The sequence below is a fragment of the Aspergillus affinis genome (genome assembly GCF_023601865.1).
Source record: "Aspergillus affinis strain CMG 70 chromosome Unknown NODE_112_length_118489_cov_85_125139, whole genome shotgun sequence".
Taxonomy (NCBI): Eukaryota; Fungi; Ascomycota; class Eurotiomycetes; order Eurotiales; family Aspergillaceae; genus Aspergillus; species Aspergillus affinis.
The window spans coordinates 19,761-35,120 of NW_026515893.1; the positions used below are offsets into that span (position 1 = coordinate 19,761).

The 15,360-nt window shown below is 52.2% G+C and overlaps 7 protein-coding genes across 7 annotated transcripts; 4 read left to right on the forward strand and 3 right to left on the reverse strand.

Moving 5' to 3' along the window:
• Positions 1-514: 514 nt before the first annotated feature.
• Positions 515-1,924, reverse strand: KD926_000642 (peptidylprolyl isomerase; the record flags this gene model as incomplete). The annotated part of the gene is made up of 5 exons (XM_053104445.1): positions 515-1,455; positions 1,565-1,651; positions 1,705-1,714; positions 1,769-1,836; positions 1,909-1,924. The coding sequence occupies 5 exons, from the start codon at positions 1,922-1,924 to the stop codon at positions 515-517; spliced, it is 1,122 nt and encodes a 373-aa protein (XP_052952261.1).
• Positions 1,925-2,324: 400 nt separating this feature from the next.
• On the reverse strand, positions 2,325-3,195 carry KD926_000643 (D-aminoacyl-tRNA deacylase; the record flags this gene model as incomplete). The annotated part of the gene is made up of 5 exons (XM_053104447.1): positions 2,325-2,459; positions 2,584-2,774; positions 2,845-2,887; positions 2,951-3,132; positions 3,189-3,195. 5 exons carry the CDS (start codon positions 3,193-3,195, stop codon positions 2,325-2,327), a joined length of 558 nt encoding a protein of 185 aa, XP_052952262.1.
• A 735-nt stretch (positions 3,196-3,930) lies between these two features.
• On the forward strand, positions 3,931-5,974 carry KD926_000644 (CCR4-NOT transcription complex; the record flags this gene model as incomplete). Its single annotated transcript, XM_053104448.1, has 3 exons — positions 3,931-4,185; positions 4,276-5,831; positions 5,914-5,974. The coding sequence occupies 3 exons, from the start codon at positions 3,931-3,933 to the stop codon at positions 5,972-5,974; spliced, it is 1,872 nt and encodes a 623-aa protein (XP_052952263.1).
• Positions 5,975-7,506: 1,532 nt separating this feature from the next.
• On the forward strand, positions 7,507-8,372 carry KD926_000645 (uncharacterized protein; the record flags this gene model as incomplete). The annotated part of the gene is made up of 2 exons (XM_053104449.1): positions 7,507-7,676; positions 8,045-8,372. 2 exons carry the CDS (start codon positions 7,507-7,509, stop codon positions 8,370-8,372), a joined length of 498 nt encoding a protein of 165 aa, XP_052952264.1.
• A 994-nt stretch (positions 8,373-9,366) lies between these two features.
• Positions 9,367-10,223, forward strand: KD926_000646 (uncharacterized protein; the record flags this gene model as incomplete). Its single annotated transcript, XM_053104450.1, has 2 exons — positions 9,367-9,806; positions 9,872-10,223. 2 exons carry the CDS (start codon positions 9,367-9,369, stop codon positions 10,221-10,223), a joined length of 792 nt encoding a protein of 263 aa, XP_052952265.1.
• Positions 10,224-11,452: 1,229 nt separating this feature from the next.
• KD926_000647 (MGMT family protein) lies at positions 11,453-12,001 on the forward strand (the record flags this gene model as incomplete). The annotated part of the gene is made up of 1 exon (XM_053104451.1): positions 11,453-12,001. The coding sequence occupies one exon, from the start codon at positions 11,453-11,455 to the stop codon at positions 11,999-12,001; it is 549 nt and encodes a 182-aa protein (XP_052952266.1).
• A 254-nt stretch (positions 12,002-12,255) lies between these two features.
• KD926_000648 (putative MFS monosaccharide transporter) lies at positions 12,256-14,307 on the reverse strand (the record flags this gene model as incomplete). Its single annotated transcript, XM_053104452.1, has 7 exons — positions 12,256-12,558; positions 12,628-12,725; positions 12,787-13,015; positions 13,074-13,156; positions 13,218-13,609; positions 13,670-13,859; positions 13,911-14,307. The coding sequence occupies 7 exons, from the start codon at positions 14,305-14,307 to the stop codon at positions 12,256-12,258; spliced, it is 1,692 nt and encodes a 563-aa protein (XP_052952267.1).
• Positions 14,308-15,360: the final 1,053 nt, after the last annotated feature.

A 15,360-nucleotide genomic window follows, 5' to 3' on the forward strand; every position in this document is an offset into this window, starting at 1 on the left:
GTTCGTACATACTTATTGAAAAGGCATACTAGAAACGAAGAGTATCATACTTATGAGCTGTCATTTCAATTGACCAGTTTATTTATGATCTGTTGGTCTTGTTGGTTTGCTTGTTTATTACCGTCTGTCTCTTCTGTCCAAATTGTTGGCTTCCGTCCTTGACAAGAAGGCCTTTGTTATGTGAGTACATACGCTGCGCATTGAGAGAGGGTTTCGGGGTTTAGCAGGTCCATATGATGAACCAAGCAAGTGTGATACGATGGAAACGAGTTCCCGGTTCTCCATGCCGGGAGATTTGAGACCGGGCTTTGATGAAGCAAAGGGCAAGATATAGAAAAGATCGAAAATACGTGAAATCACGACAATGCAGAGCCGTATGCTGGAATTCGCTTGTTTATGGAATAAAAAGTAAATAAAAGGGAGAGAGAAGAGGAGGCAATTCATGTAATCATGAATCATGAACCATCGTAGATTTTTCTGGTCTCGCGATAGGTCAGTAGGTAAGTCATGCTTCTTACGAGAAGAACTTCCGGGCAGCGGCGCGCTCCTTGGCCTCTCGGTCCTTGACGGCCTTCTTCACCCGGGCAACTTCGTTGGAGATACCGGCATCGTTAGGGGCCAGTTTAGAAGCCTGCTCGAGATCCTTCAGAGACTCGTCCTCCTCCTTCAGGCCGGTGCTAGCGACGGCACGGCGGTAGTAGGCCTTGGCCCGGTCGGCGTCCTTGGCGTTGGCGGCATCGGCCACCTCGAGCGCGTACGTGGCCCAGGTCTGGCCGTTCTTGAACTGGCCCAGCTTGTTGGCGAGCAGGGACGAGTTGGAGTGGAGGGTGAAGCGCAGCGCCTTCATCTGGCCCTCCAGCTCCTTGGGGTCGTTGTCGTCGGGACCGGGGAATTCGTTCAGATAACGCAGACCCTTCTGGTACTTTTCCAGACCAACGGCGAGGTTTCCGCTCTTGAAGGCGGCATTTCCAAAGTTCTTCAGCTCCGAGGCGATCTTGAAGCACACAGGGGCGTTCAGCTCCTCGCCCTGGTGGTCATCGGGAAAGTCCTCGTAGGGGTCACCAGTAACGTCAGGGATCTGCTTGTCGGCATCGTCGTACTCCTGGCCGGTCAATTCACCGCAGTCCACGATCGTCACGTCGACGGTGGGCTTATCCGCCTGGGTAGACATGTTCTCAATCTTGCGAACAACGCTCTTTCCGTTGATCACCTCGCCAAAAACCACGTGCTTGCCATCCAGGTGGGGGGTGGGGACGGTGGTGATGAAGAACTGGCTGCCGTTGGTGCCGGGACCGGAATTGGCCATGGAAAGGAGGAAGGGGCGGTCATGCTTCAGGTCGAAGTTCTCGTCGGGGAATTTCTCGCCGTAAATCGATTCACCACCGGTACCGTTGAATGCGGTGAAGTCACCACCCTGGATCATGAATTGTTTGATCACACGGTGGAAGATGGAGCCTAGTTACGCGGCAGGAAGCGGGTAAGCAAGGTTGCCTGCATATTGCACGATGCGGGACGGAAGTGGGGGAAGAGAGAGTGTGCAAGAGGGAGAGAGAGATCAACGTACCCTTGAAGCTCAATGGCTTGCCCTGCTTTCCAACGCCCTTCTCCCCGGTCGAGAGAGCACGGAAATTCTCCGCAGTCTTGGGGACAACTACGACGTGGGTTAGAAATGGCGGTTACAGAGCTCGAGGGGCGCAAGCATACCATCGTTGAACTGGCGGGGTAATTAGCGACAAAAGTTCACAGAGCACGTAGGGCAAAGACATACCAGTTCAAGGGCAACGCGACCGGGCTTTTGCTTGCCAATCTGGATGTCAAAGAAGACACGAGGACGACCTATTGTCACAGCGCATCAGTAAACGGGCAGGTAGCTTCAGAGGGGCCGAGGGAAGAAAGAGGTCCACGCACGCTGAGATTCGGCCATGACGGATAGAATTACGGGAGAGTAGGAGAGGAAGGTGAAAAGTGGATATGAAGGTTGGAGAGGCGATCAATGAATCCCAGACGAGTCGAGACAGGAGAGGGAGGGAGCAGAGAGCGCGGGAAAAGAGAGAGGGAAGTGAGCGGGGAAGAAAAGAGAAGAGAAGAGGAAAGAAGCGCGCAGGCAGAAAAGTGTGGAGGCGGCTTCACGAAGCTTCCATGCAACCTCCGCATCAACGGCACCGTCTTCACCACCCCAGCTGCTCTTCCCCAACTGCTCCTGTGTTTCGGACTGCATCGTGAAACGTGTCTATTTTGTCTATGTAGAGGGGGTGATATAAATAGTCTATACGTCAAAGGTCTATCTACAAGGGTATCATTCATTAGGGGTCACCATCCATCCTTTACTCCAACAGCGAAGCCGGCAATTTGAACTCATATGACTTCTTCTCGCCTTCCGTTGACTCGTCGCTTTCCTTATTCTTCTTCTTCTCCGTCTTCTCGCTCGGGGGCAATTTTGTGCTGATTTCGATCGTCACCTGTACCATGAAATCGTTAGCCGAATCTCGTCCTCTCCAAGTCCAGAGCAGCCGACAAAAGAAAAAACAAGCAAGCAATAGATTGCTTTACCGCCGCGTCGTGACTGCGGTAGTTCACACCCACCGGCCCATCGTTTCGTAGGTCGACATCCATCATGGCCTGGAAGACGCCGTTTTGTACCCGCTCGGGTTTGTAGGCGGCCTGCATTTTCTGGAAGAAATAGTCGTATAGTCGGCGTGCGGTCTCGACGTCGGCGGCTCCGTTGAAATTGGGTTTGGCCTTTTTCATATCGCCGTAAAGTGTAAATTGTGACACTGCGCATGCATTTAGTTGACCGGCTCGTTCAGGCGCAACATATGCGCTCGAGGAGACCCGGGCGCTTACCACAAAGCACCTCTCCCTCAATCTCCTGCACGTTCTTCTTCCACTGCGTCGAGGTAGCTCGTCAGTACTTGGTTGAATGCCAGCTCCTAGTCGCATGGTCACTCACCTGTCCGCCATTCTCGTCTGCTGGCCACAGCTTGGACCTCAATATGCGTCCGACCATCGTATCCATATCTTTCTCCGTGTCTTCTTTCCCGACGCCCGCCAATACCAATATTCCTCGACCGATCGAGGAGATCAGCTGGCCGTCCACGGTGACCGAGGCGGATTTGACTCGCTGAAGAACCGCTGTTCACACAAATCAGTTCGCGTCTTGGTGGGATTGGGCAGCAGTGATGGCGCACCCTTCATGTTTAACGGTTCAGAAAGGCTTGGGTGTAGTCGCAAAGAGTAATGTCAAAGGAATAATAGCGAAGTGGTTTTAGTGATTAGAATATATAAGCAGGGTTGCGCAATATCGATCGACGTGACTAAGTAGGATCTATACAAAGAACATTAATTAGTTCGCTGTGGGGGAATAACCGCAAGCGGCATATCGCATCGTTCATACAAATGCAAAGACAAATGGTCGGGTCGAACCACGGATATTAACCAGGATGGAGCGAAGTGAATAAAAGTGAACAAGAATGACGATAGCAGGAAAATTTGTGAGAATCGAGCAAAGAGATGGAGAGGCGATGTGAGGTGATGGGGAAAGCTTGAGAGCAGAGCGATTCGCCTCTTGTGACGAGTCCAGAAAGCGGTGTCACGGGTCTTGGCGGTAAACCCGTTTGGGAACTTCGGCGAATCTATCGAAGCGCATCAGGAGGTTCACTCTCTCACTCTCTCGTCATTGTTGTCTCCTTATTCCACCTTGTTTCTGCTTCAAACGAACCACAATTGTTTTCGCTGGAACTTTCCCAGCAACCTGAGTCACACACTATCCCCCCTTTCCCCGGATTCTTACCGACCGGGGGATTCCATTCGATCTCCAACCCTACATTGCTCCCGGCAGCTACTTAACCTCCCCCCACACACACCCTACGACTTTGACGACGCGAAAGACTCGCAAGAACTTGGGCCGACTGTTCCCATGAAACAGCAATCATGACGTCCCGAAAGACACAACAAGAGATCGACAAAACCTTCAAGAAGGTGGCCGAAGGGATCCAACAATTCGAAGGCATCTACGAGAAGATCCGTTCGACAACGAATGCCACGCAACGGGATAAGCTGGAGGAGAACCTGAAACGAGAGATCAAGAAGCTTCAACGGTATCGCGATCAAATCAAATCATGGGCTTCGGGCAATGAAGTCAAGGACAAAGGACCGCTGCTGGAGCAGCGTCGAGCCATCGAAACTGTGCGCTAACGAATTTCCCCTCCTCTCACCAACCCTCACCTCGATATTGACACCATCCATGGAGAATGCGACTAGCTAACGGCGGTGTAGTGTATGGAGCAGTTCAAGGCGGTAGAGAAAGAAATGAAGACCAAGGCATACTCCAAAGAAGGTCTATCCGCCGCTTCGAGACTCGACCCGAAAGAGAAAGAGAAGGTGGAGGCGTGCGACTTCCTGTCCAATATGGTGGATGAGTTGCAACAGAAGATCGAGGCCATGGAAGCAGAGGAAGAAACTCTGCACATGCAAGTAAAGAAAGGCAAGAAAGACGTCTCCAGGACGAATCGGTTAGCGGACCTTACCCGAATCAACGAGCGACACAAGTGGCACGTCAATAAGCTCGAGCTCCTGCTGCGGTCCCTACAGAACGGCGCTATCGAAGTCAACCAGGTGATCGATCTCAAGGAGAGCATAAAATATTACGTGGAAGATGGGCATAACGTGGATTACTCCGGGGAAGACGAGACCCTCTACGACGATCTAATCTTCGGAGACGAAATCGATCCAGCGGCTGCAAACGCCGACAACGACCGGGTCTCGTCACAAGATACGCAATCGGTGCAAGATGATGAGTTGGAACCCAAGCCCAAGCCCAAGAGCAGTAGTGAAGCAACGGGGCCGCGACGACCGTCCGCGCAGATGAAATCGCCGCTGCCCGTGCTCGCGACCCTGCACCCGTCGACCTCTACCAGCGCTACGTCTGGTATGAAGCCTGCGCCACCTCCCACGCGTCTGCCTGGCGAGACGCTCAAGTACGCCTCGGCGGCGGCGGCGGCGGCTGCCAGCGACAAGAACGGCGTCGGGATCGCTCCCCTCCCTCCACCGCCGGGCGCCAGCCCTGCTTTCCCGGTCGCAGTTCCCGCCTCGAAAGCTTCGTCGATCGCCTCACCCAGCGTCTCGTCGGTACAGCCAGCCATCCGAACGACATCCACCCCGGTCCCAACGGCAGACGAGCCCAGCGTACGGTCGAAAACTCCTGCCATCAGTCCTAACATCGCCGCCGCAAATGCCGCCCCCGCCCCTTCGAATACGGTGGCACCCCCTCCCGCGACGGACAAGGCGGAGGTCACGACGACAACGCCGGCCACTCGGGGAGCGTCGACCGTCAACGGAGATTCGAGCAGCAAGGAAGAGAGCGGCGATTCAGTATATCACCTGCCTCCGGGTTTGCAAGACCTGATCCACTCGTTCGAGGTGACCAAGAGCCGAGCGTCGACAACGTCTTCGAATCCGCCGCCGTCCGTCCAACGACTCCTGGCCGCATCACTGTCAACATGCCCCGAGCCGGCGGACGCAGAGAAGCCCCGACATTACAAGCCTCAGAACCCGTACAACACGCCCCTCTACTACCCCCAGGAGCCGCTGTCGATTTTCGACGACCCGCGATTATACGACACGGGGCGCATCGACACGGATACGCTTTTCTACCTGTTTTATTACCGGCAGGGGACGTATCAGCAATTCCTTGCGGCCAAGGCACTGAAGAACCAGAGCTGGCGGTTTCACAAGCAATACCAGACCTGGTTCCAACGACACGAGGAGCCGAAGACCATCACCGAGGAATTTGAGCAGGGGACGTATCGGTTCTTCGACTACGAGAGTACATGGTATGTCATGCCTTTCTCCTCCCTTGAATCACTCCTCATCTGCAATGAGGAGGGGGGAAAGAAGCAAGCTAACGTGACGCAGGATGAACCGACGCAAGGCGGACTTCAAGTTTGTGTACAAGTATCTAGAAGATGAGCTATAATGTGAGAGACTAGGCAACAAGTCAATGCCATTTATGGAGATTCTTATGTATTGATTCGCATCCCCGGGGCGAGAAGAGCAAAAGGCAGAAACAGTAGCGGGACGGAGAGTCATTTGGACAAAGCAAAAAACGAAAACGTCTAGTCCGATCGACCGACCGGATGGCTGACTCCATACAGGGAACATGGTTGAAAAGAGTGTTGTACCTATTCGTTGACCCTTTTCTGTCTTCCTATCTTGTTCCTTGCTCCCTCTCTTCTGCATTTTCTTTTCTTTTTCTCTTCCGTCTTCTTTTTGTTTTGACTTCCATCCAATTTTCACCTGTTTGATCGTTCGAATGCATGTTTCAGGCACGAGGAAATGAAATGGGACCTTGTGGGACAGGGGGGAGGGAGGAGTTTTTTTCTTTTATTTTTTTGTTTTGACTGCGCTGTTCTTACGTGGCGGCTGATGGATATGCAGCCATGTCTTATTGCTCACCCCGTTGGCCTCGACTTTCTTTTTCTTTTTTCTTGTTTTTTTTGTAAGAATGAATGAAAATGAATGGTCGGTCTGTCGGATGATATTTACTTGTCTTCCTGATTTTCTCTCTTTCCTTTTTTTTTTTATGAAAAGTACTGTCTGTAAAACATTTTGATACTGCCAGGTCCTTTTGATGTAAATTTTACCCATCTCACGGAGCATATTCCATTTTATTTCTCATGTGTGAAGAGAAAGTCCAATCTGGGTGGATTGTCAAATGATGAATGACGATGAGGCAGAAGGTTCTAACAGTGTCTTCCATTATTCGAGGTCTAGCAACTGCCAAACAACTATGTCAACACCTCTTCAGTGAATGTATGTCAATAGGGAAGATAAAATTTTACTATAGATGCCCTGTCGACCTAGGATCCACATGGTTCCGTCCGAATGGTCTAGTGGTCATGACGATTGTGTTAGTCCTCCTGATAAATTCCCTCACTATGATTCTCACTAACAAATAACAGCTTACATCAAAGTATCACAATAAATCGCAGGTTCGAACCCTGCTTCGGACAACTTATCTTTTTGTTTTTTGCTCCCTGACAAGCGCCATCGCTAGCTATCCTTGCAGCAATCGTAGAACATATAATTAATGAGAAGGAATGATGATGATGAGCGAGGCATTAATTAGACAGGGCCCAGCCAAGTCCAGGACAATAATCACTCCATTGAATCCAAAGAAACCGGTCCCTCCCAGCCCGACCGGAATTAGATTAACACTAAAACGACCAGGTCACCGGGTTACCTCCTGCCCTGGATCTCGATCAATCATACTGAATCAAGTCTCCCCGTTGCGTTTCTTTCTTTGCTTTTTCTCGTTAACCCTGCCCTGCCTGCCTGCCTGCCTGCCTGCCTCCAGGTTGATTTAGCCCGCTCGCCTCACTGACGAAGGGCAAACCCTGGCATGCGTCATTTTTTTATTTCCCTCACATAACTTTACTCTCTTTGGGGATGGGTTGACGACGACCTTGTTTATCTACCGTCTCGGTAATAATCATCATCAGCGGCATCATGATGATGAATAGATCTTGCAGAGAGGCTGTGCGCTATGGATGGGTAACTGCGGTGGACACTGACGGTGGCACCAGCAGAACCCCAGACGACCCAGACGGTCACCAACTGGGCCGACCGAACGGCCGAACGGCCGACCGACCCGAGGAGAAAGAGAGGAAGAACCCTGAGTTAGTAGGGTACATTGGCTTGGAACTTGGAAAAAGGAAAAATCCACCGACCCGCCAGCCAGCCAGCGCACAGCACCTCACCGGCCTGGGGTCCACCGTACTTTGGGCACTGGGCAGGGACTAAAAAACCACAAGGCTGTCAATTGTCGAATCAGCCCGTCATTCGCTGCGGATCGTTGACGAAACCGGCCGGAAAACGTGCCGAGCGCTGTCTTTGCCAAGCAGTTGGTCGGTCGGACAATTTTTCGTTGTTCTTTTTGTTCTTCCGTCCTTCTAGGGCCAAATCAGCAGGGGGGCTTAGGGGGAATTGGGAATGGTTGCCAACGCACAGGTGGATTGGACGTTGAAAAACTAACCCTGAAGAGCAGCTGGGAGGAGATGGTCAAGGACCAACCGGGGAAGAAGAAGCGAAGGGGGATCATCCCGGGACCTGAACACCTGATCCGTCCGGAGTTGCGTTCCCCAGACTTCAGTGCAGAGTGCCAGAGGGCAGAGATACGAGAGGATGGTCTCCAGGGTGAACACCAAAGTAATGCGACTACACGAATTACGAACCCCTTCCCCCTTATCTCCTCCCCGTCGGAGGTCTCCGAGGGGGGTCCAACCATCGCCCCCTTAGACGATCCACGAATAAGAGAGGTGCACGATCATAAGGCGAACGAGGGTCGAGGACTCGAGAGTCAAGAGTGGGAGTGACTGATCAGATCATCGTTCGAGCCGCAAGTGCAACGGAGTCCCCCTATGACGATGACGAGGGAAGAGGGATCCCCTTCCCGTGTGTGCAGGGACCCCCTGCACCGCTGCCCCAATCACGAGGCGCTAGAAGGGCCGAACGAAGACTAAGAAAGTTCGATGACTTCGATCCCTTTTCTAGCGGCCTTCCTTTTCCTTTTAGTCGGGGATCCGCATCACTTCCACGCCCCTCCCACCACCAATCACCTGTGCCCCGACCGGGGCTGTGCTTCCGGATTGACCTTGACCCTTGGCTGCAATAGTGTTGATTTCCTCTTTGATTTGATTTTATTTCTCAGTATTTTTTATTATTATTCCAGAGATCCGCAGATCTAGCTTTCCTCGTCGCTGCCTGCACGCCATGCTCAGGTGACGGTCGCGGGGAAAGGAAGCACTGCTCACGGCTCAGAAAGTCCGGAGATGTTCGTGTTTGACAGCCAAACCCACAGGGAGCCACTAGTCTAGTTTAGTCTAGGCTGACTTGTGGAGCCTGGAGAAGGCCTGTTAGTCGGCTCTGTTTTCTTTTCTCCTGCATGTGCGACGTAGTCTGCTTGAAGATGGTAGTCCATGCATGCTGTGCTCAACTTATAAAACCCCGTCAGTCCCTCGGTCTTTGACTGCGAAAGAAAATCTTAGGATTTTACGTGACTTCACTCTCTCGGATCCTCGACCAATCTTCTTTTGGAATTGTCTTTCCTTTTGACTTCATCTGACCTGACTTGACTTAACTCGGCTCGACTTGGCTTCTTTCCTTTGTTCTGCCTCGCCCGTCTCTCCTTCGCCCATCATGTTCGCGCAGCAGCAGTATTCAATGGTACACCACCACCACCCCAATTCCCCATGCGCGTATACTCTAATTTAAATCCAATTAAATTGGAACCACGTAAATTATGTTCTAGAAAAAAAAAAATTACTAACGCCCTCCTTCTAGAGCCCCAATCCCCCGTCATGCCCTCCCATGGAACCCTCGTACTCGACCAGCAGCGAAGACTCGATCCAATCGACCATGCCCTTCTACTATGCTAGCTACCCTCCCACTTCCGACTTCGAGCTGCCCTTCCAGCCCACCTCGTCACCGCCATATGCGCCGTCGTATGCGTCCTCCTTCAGCGCATCGTCATACAACTCCCCCGCCTTCAGTACCTGCGATTACACCACTCCCCCACTCGCCTACTCTGCCCAGGCGATGCAAACGAACAATGCCACATACTTTGCGCCCATGCAGTCTCACTGCGTCTGGAGCGCCGCCGCAGCTCCTGTCTCTGCAGCGGTCGCGTCGGCCGGCGCAATGCCGCCCGTGGAGAAGGTTCTGATCACGGATGCCGACGAGGTAGACATGGACCTGGAAACGGACCTCGACCTCGACCTACAACAACAATACCTCATGGACGAGCCCAAGTAAGTTCCCATCGACACCTATCACCTCACCTCCAACGCATCACTAACAAACCCCTCCTCAATAGACCCATGCCCGCACCCACTGTGTCCATGCAAATGCCGATGTCCATCCCCACAGACTTCCACACCAGCCCCAGCGCCTGCTCCAGCCCTATTCCCACCTCCCCCTCCAGCTCCGGCACCAAGCCGTTCTCCTGCGACTGCGGCCGCGCCTTCACGCGCCCGGCCGACCTCAAGCGCCACCAGACCAGCGTCCACAACCCCGTCTTCCAGGACTGTCCGGTGGAGGAGTGTCTGCGCAAAGCCGGCAATGGGTTCCCGCGACGAGACCACCTCATCGAGCACTTGCGGTCGTACCACCATTGGGATGTGCCGAAGCGACGAGCCGTGAGGAAGGGAATGAAGGTTTCGACTTAGCTTCTCTTTCTCTTTATGCTTTATGCTTTATGTTTTACCATGTGTCATGTTGTTTTAGTTTCCTTTGCCTTTCCTTTCTCTTCTTTCTGGGGATGTTGACGTTGATTTGATGTTGGTGCTACGTGCCACGACTTCATGCTTCATGGTTATAATTCATGTGATGTTATGTTTCTTTGACACGAATGATGGGTGGGATGCGGCGTTTGAGAGACGGAGTTGGTTGATTTTATTTGATGCATTTTGTTCTCTTTTCTTTTTCTTTTTCCCCCTTCTCCGGTTGTACAGCACGGTTTTCTCTGCCCTTCTTCCTCTTTCTCTTCCTCTTCCTCTGTTGATGATTGATCCTGGGTAGATCGGAATGGCGTTGTCTATTCCGTTTACTCTACCATTTCATCCAATCGATCCGATTAATCTATTGGACTCATGCGCAATATATCTATGATTATTTTATTATATAATTTCCTTGGTCTTCTTCTATGTTGTTGTTGTTATTTTTATGGTTATCGATGTACATGTACACTGTGTACTCCGTCTATGATATAATCAATCTCAATGATCGACAACTTTCTTTTTTTGTTCCCTGGAAATTAATTACATAATTAATTCATGGATTGACTAACTAACTAACTAACTATCCAAAGAAAAAGTATCGGGTAATCGGGAACGAAAAACGGCGCTAGCGTTAGCACGAAGGCAGTGTGAGGCGGTGTTTGTCCCCCCTGACGTCATGTGGAGAAATAAAAGGATCGGACGGGTCGGGCAGTGACTCCGCGGAGATCAGAGAGGCTAGAAATTCTACGGAGTAGTCTAGCCTAGGCTATGCATAATTCCTGTTAAACTTATGATTACTGTGTATGTCCACTTTGCAAGTACGACCAGGTACGCTAGGTCAGGGAGCTTGATTTGTTACTTCCGTCGCAGGAACCCGATGGATACTGTCGGGTATGGGTTCTGATTGGTCACTTCTGGGACAAGACCAGGGCTGGGATTTGGTTTTTAAGGTAGAGATCGGATCGGATCTCATCTCATCTCTTCCATCTATCTCTCTTGCTCCACTCTCAATCACAATATTGAATTATTGATTGATCAGGTAAGCATATATCCACACTCTCAATATACTCATACAGCGACTTCCTTGGAGCCTTAGGCACTCAATCCACTACCCTAAGTCCAAGAAAAACAAACCCAAATCTAATATCTAAAGTCAGATAACCTACTGTCCATCCAAAATGACACCCCCTTCAATATCTCCCTCCCTCTCCCCATCTCAACATCAACTCCAACGACCATTACAACAACCCCAAGACCCCAAATCCAGCACGACCACCCGCTCCATCCACCGCATAAAATCCCACCCCACCCTATCTCCCTTCCGCCGCCGCATCTACCTCGTCCTACTCTCCATCCCCCGAGGCCGCTGGACCACCTACGCCGCGCTAGCCAGGTACATGGGCAGCACCTCCACTACCACTATCAAACCCAACCCTAAACCCAAGGAAACCTCATCCAAAGGCAGCGCCCGCGCCGTCGGCACCGCGATGCGCACGAATCCGTTCGCTCCTGACGTTCCCTGTCATCGGGTCCTCGCGTCGGACGGCACGTTGGGTGGATACATGGGTGACGGGCCGAGTAGTGGGGGGAGGAATTTGCAGCGGAAGAGAGAGATTTTGGAGGCGGAGGGGGTAAAGTTCGGAGGGGATGGGGATTGGTTGGTCGGAGGGAAGAAGGGGAAAGGACCGAGCGCCCAAGGGGAGTGTTTTGTTGATTTTGTGGGGTGATTTTTTATCCTCTTTTTTTGGGGGGGGGGTGGATGAGTTGGGTTTCTTGGGCTGGGTGGTATGTAGATTAATTCGGGTTTGTGGAAGTCTTTTGATGGAGTTCTGGTTATATTTATGTTTATTTTGGTTGGATCTAATTCTAGGTGCAATAGGTACAGTTCCTGATCTACATATGGACCTGATACCATACCGAGCCAAATGCCTACCCAAAGACTAATACCCAGTCCTCCACAGTCCCGCATAGGTATCCTATGCTACCTAGCAGGAACAGCAACCTCCTCATGCACCATCCCCACCTCCGCATCCAAGACACTATTCTTGCGACTCGCCGCATCCACAAACCCCGGGTTCTCCGCCTTCAGGCGCGCAAAGGTGCGCTCCGCATCCCACACCCACGGCGTCTCCGCCGCGAACAGCAGGTCCATGTCTTCCAGCGTGCGCTGGTTGCTTTCGGGATAGAGTGCCCACACCATCGGGATGGTGATCACGTTGCTGGCGGCGAAGACGTAGAGGGTTTTTTCGCCGATGGACTCGAACATCACCGGGCAGAGGAGGGTCTGTATATTTCAGTGGGTTAGTTGGGTTCGGTGTATAGTTCATAAGTTTGATGAGAAGGGGGGACGTACCAGCCATCCGTTACCGATACTCCAGCCTACCACGCCCCAGGCGTTGCCGCGTGCCCGTACAGCCAAGGGATAGATTTCCGCTGGATAGATCCAGGGTACTGTGTATTCTCGTTAGAGTTGAGGTCCTGTTTGTGTCCATTTGATGGGTGAGGCTCCTACCTGTTAACCATGTAGCCCCGAATACCGAGGTGAAGATGAACACCATTGAGGCTGCCGCCGCGCCGAACGAGTCCGCGCGAGGGGTATTCCCTGCGTTTCGCGCGTTGATGGCCAGTCGTGAGAATCCTCCTGCCAGGAACATGGCGATGCCTTGCGCCGTAGAACCCCAGTAGAGCGTCCAGCGACGGCCGATGCGATCGAGCGTGAAGACGCAGATGAGAGTGGCGAACTGTCTCGTCAGCTTTACATACACACAGAAGAGTACCTAGAAATCCAGGGGAACGCACCATGTAGAACACGTTATTCAATCCACTAATCCATTGACTCTTCATCGAATCGAACCCCGCAATACTGAAGATCGTCGGCGCATCTGTTCCCATCATGTCAGGATTGCCTCAAGGCATATAGCACGCTACCTCGATCCCACTTACAAACAGTCACTCCAGCAATCCCAACCCACTCCTGCATGATCTGCAACCAAACGACCAGCTGCACCCGACGGCCGAGATGCAGTTTACCCGTCTTATACCCGAACAACATCGCCAGGTAGGACGTGCTATGGTTCATCGAGCGTTCCATCTCGGCGACGCTCTGAATATCCCGGAATTCGGCCTCCGCGCGAACGACATCCTCGTCGCTGCTCCCGCGCAGTCGACCGAGAATATACCGTGCTTCTTGCTCGCGACCGACCTTGACGAGCCACCGGGGCGATTCGGGGAAGAACCACACAACCACAAAAAGCAAGATAAGGAAGATGATCTGGAAAGCGATGGGGAATCGCCATCGGAAGGGGGAATTGCCGTTATCGATGAACGAGAGACCACTGCGAGTGTACTGTCAGAATTGTATCCTCTCATCGGACCAAAATCAGTCCTGCACCTACAATTCCAGCCAGTACGCCAACACGACGCCAAAAATGTTCAAGGTGAATTCAATCGCAATGAATTGCCCCCGGGAGGTATGTTCGGCCGTCTCGGTCGCCCACACAGGCACGATGGCGTTTAGGATCCCCGTTCCAATTCCATTGATGAATCGAGCTAGACGTGCATTCTTCTCATCAGCCAACCATTCCACTTGTCCATCCATCCATCCATCCGTCAGGGCCTAGATAGGGAAACACCCACAGCAAATCATCCAATTATGATTCTGCGCCGAACACTGCAACGCAGCCCCCAGCGTCGCCCACACCGCACCCGCCGCGATGGTCCTGATTCTCCCCACGCGATCCCCGGTCCAGCCCCCCAGGAAGGCGCCACACAGCGTGCCCAGATAATACACCGACACGATGCCCCCTTGCAGCAGACTATTCGTGACGACGGGGGACGGGTGTCCGTCCACCATCTCGGTGTAGCCAAACCCCATCAGCTCGATGTAGTCTTTGGAGTTGTTCACGCCGGCCATCATGCCCTGGTCATAGCCGAAGAAGAGGATTGAGAGTGCCGCGACGCTGTTGATGCCGATCAGGAGCTTCTTTTTCTCGAGTTTGTGGACCACGTTCCATTTTGGGATTTGGTCGCACATGGCGATGGTGGGAGGGTTGCGCTGCGCGGAGCAGGGCAGGGCAGGGCAATGGGTCAGCAGCTATAGGTAAATGAGAAGAAAGAGTAAAAGTGCCTTACGACCCTGTCGACAAAATCAGGGCCCTGCTATCCTTATATCCACCCCCACCTCTTCCTCTCCCCGGACGCCGACGTCGAGTAAATGACCGAAAATGGACAGGACCGAGAACGCGGAGAAATTGGGGGGTGGCTTTCGTGGGGTGGAAGTTATTACATGAGACTGGATACTAGACTCTAGACTCTACTCAAGGGGTAACATCGGCCCATGGCCGACTTGGCTGGGAAGTGGGCACACGATGATCGGCCCAGGCCGAGGCTGCATACTCCGTACACCGTATAGTTCATTAGTTCTGGACCGGGCCCGCGGGGTATGAATTCCCTCCGAGCTATGTGTCCAAGACTCCAGAACGGCATCTTGCAGGTTCCTGTTGGGTGCGACTGGATTCCGATCAAGTATCAGGTTATGAGTGCAGAAGGCAGGGTGACTCACGCGGGGGAACATCGTGAAGCATCGCATCGGGCAGCCCCACGTTGGTCGAATATGGTTACATTCCGGGTGGGAGGATTCGGGAAAAGTTGGATCTGCAGTCGGTCTTCTTCGGGAAGTCGTCATAATGTGGGGGTACACCTTTTCCTGCAGTTATAAATTATTATAGACCTGATAGATAGGATTTAGCTTGCTATATCATCTGAAATGTTAGAGCAACCTGTCGGTTCGTGAAAAGATAAGTTCAAAGTAGCGTTGGTAGGTCTAGCGAGAGGAGGTGCGGAAGTATATTTCTGTGGAGCGGATGCCCTTTCCGACACTATACAGGAGAAGAAGACAGGAACGAGACGAGACGAACATAGCCAGCCCTACCATTCTTCCAAGACATTTCAATCCAGAAGATCAGAGAAAGAAGAAAGTGCGCTATTACGGGGAAGATGAAGGGATGCGTCCTGCAGTATCTGGGTCAGCCATCCCAGGCTTTCCTTCTTCTTCCTCTCGTTGTGCATTAGCCTTGGCCTTACCAGC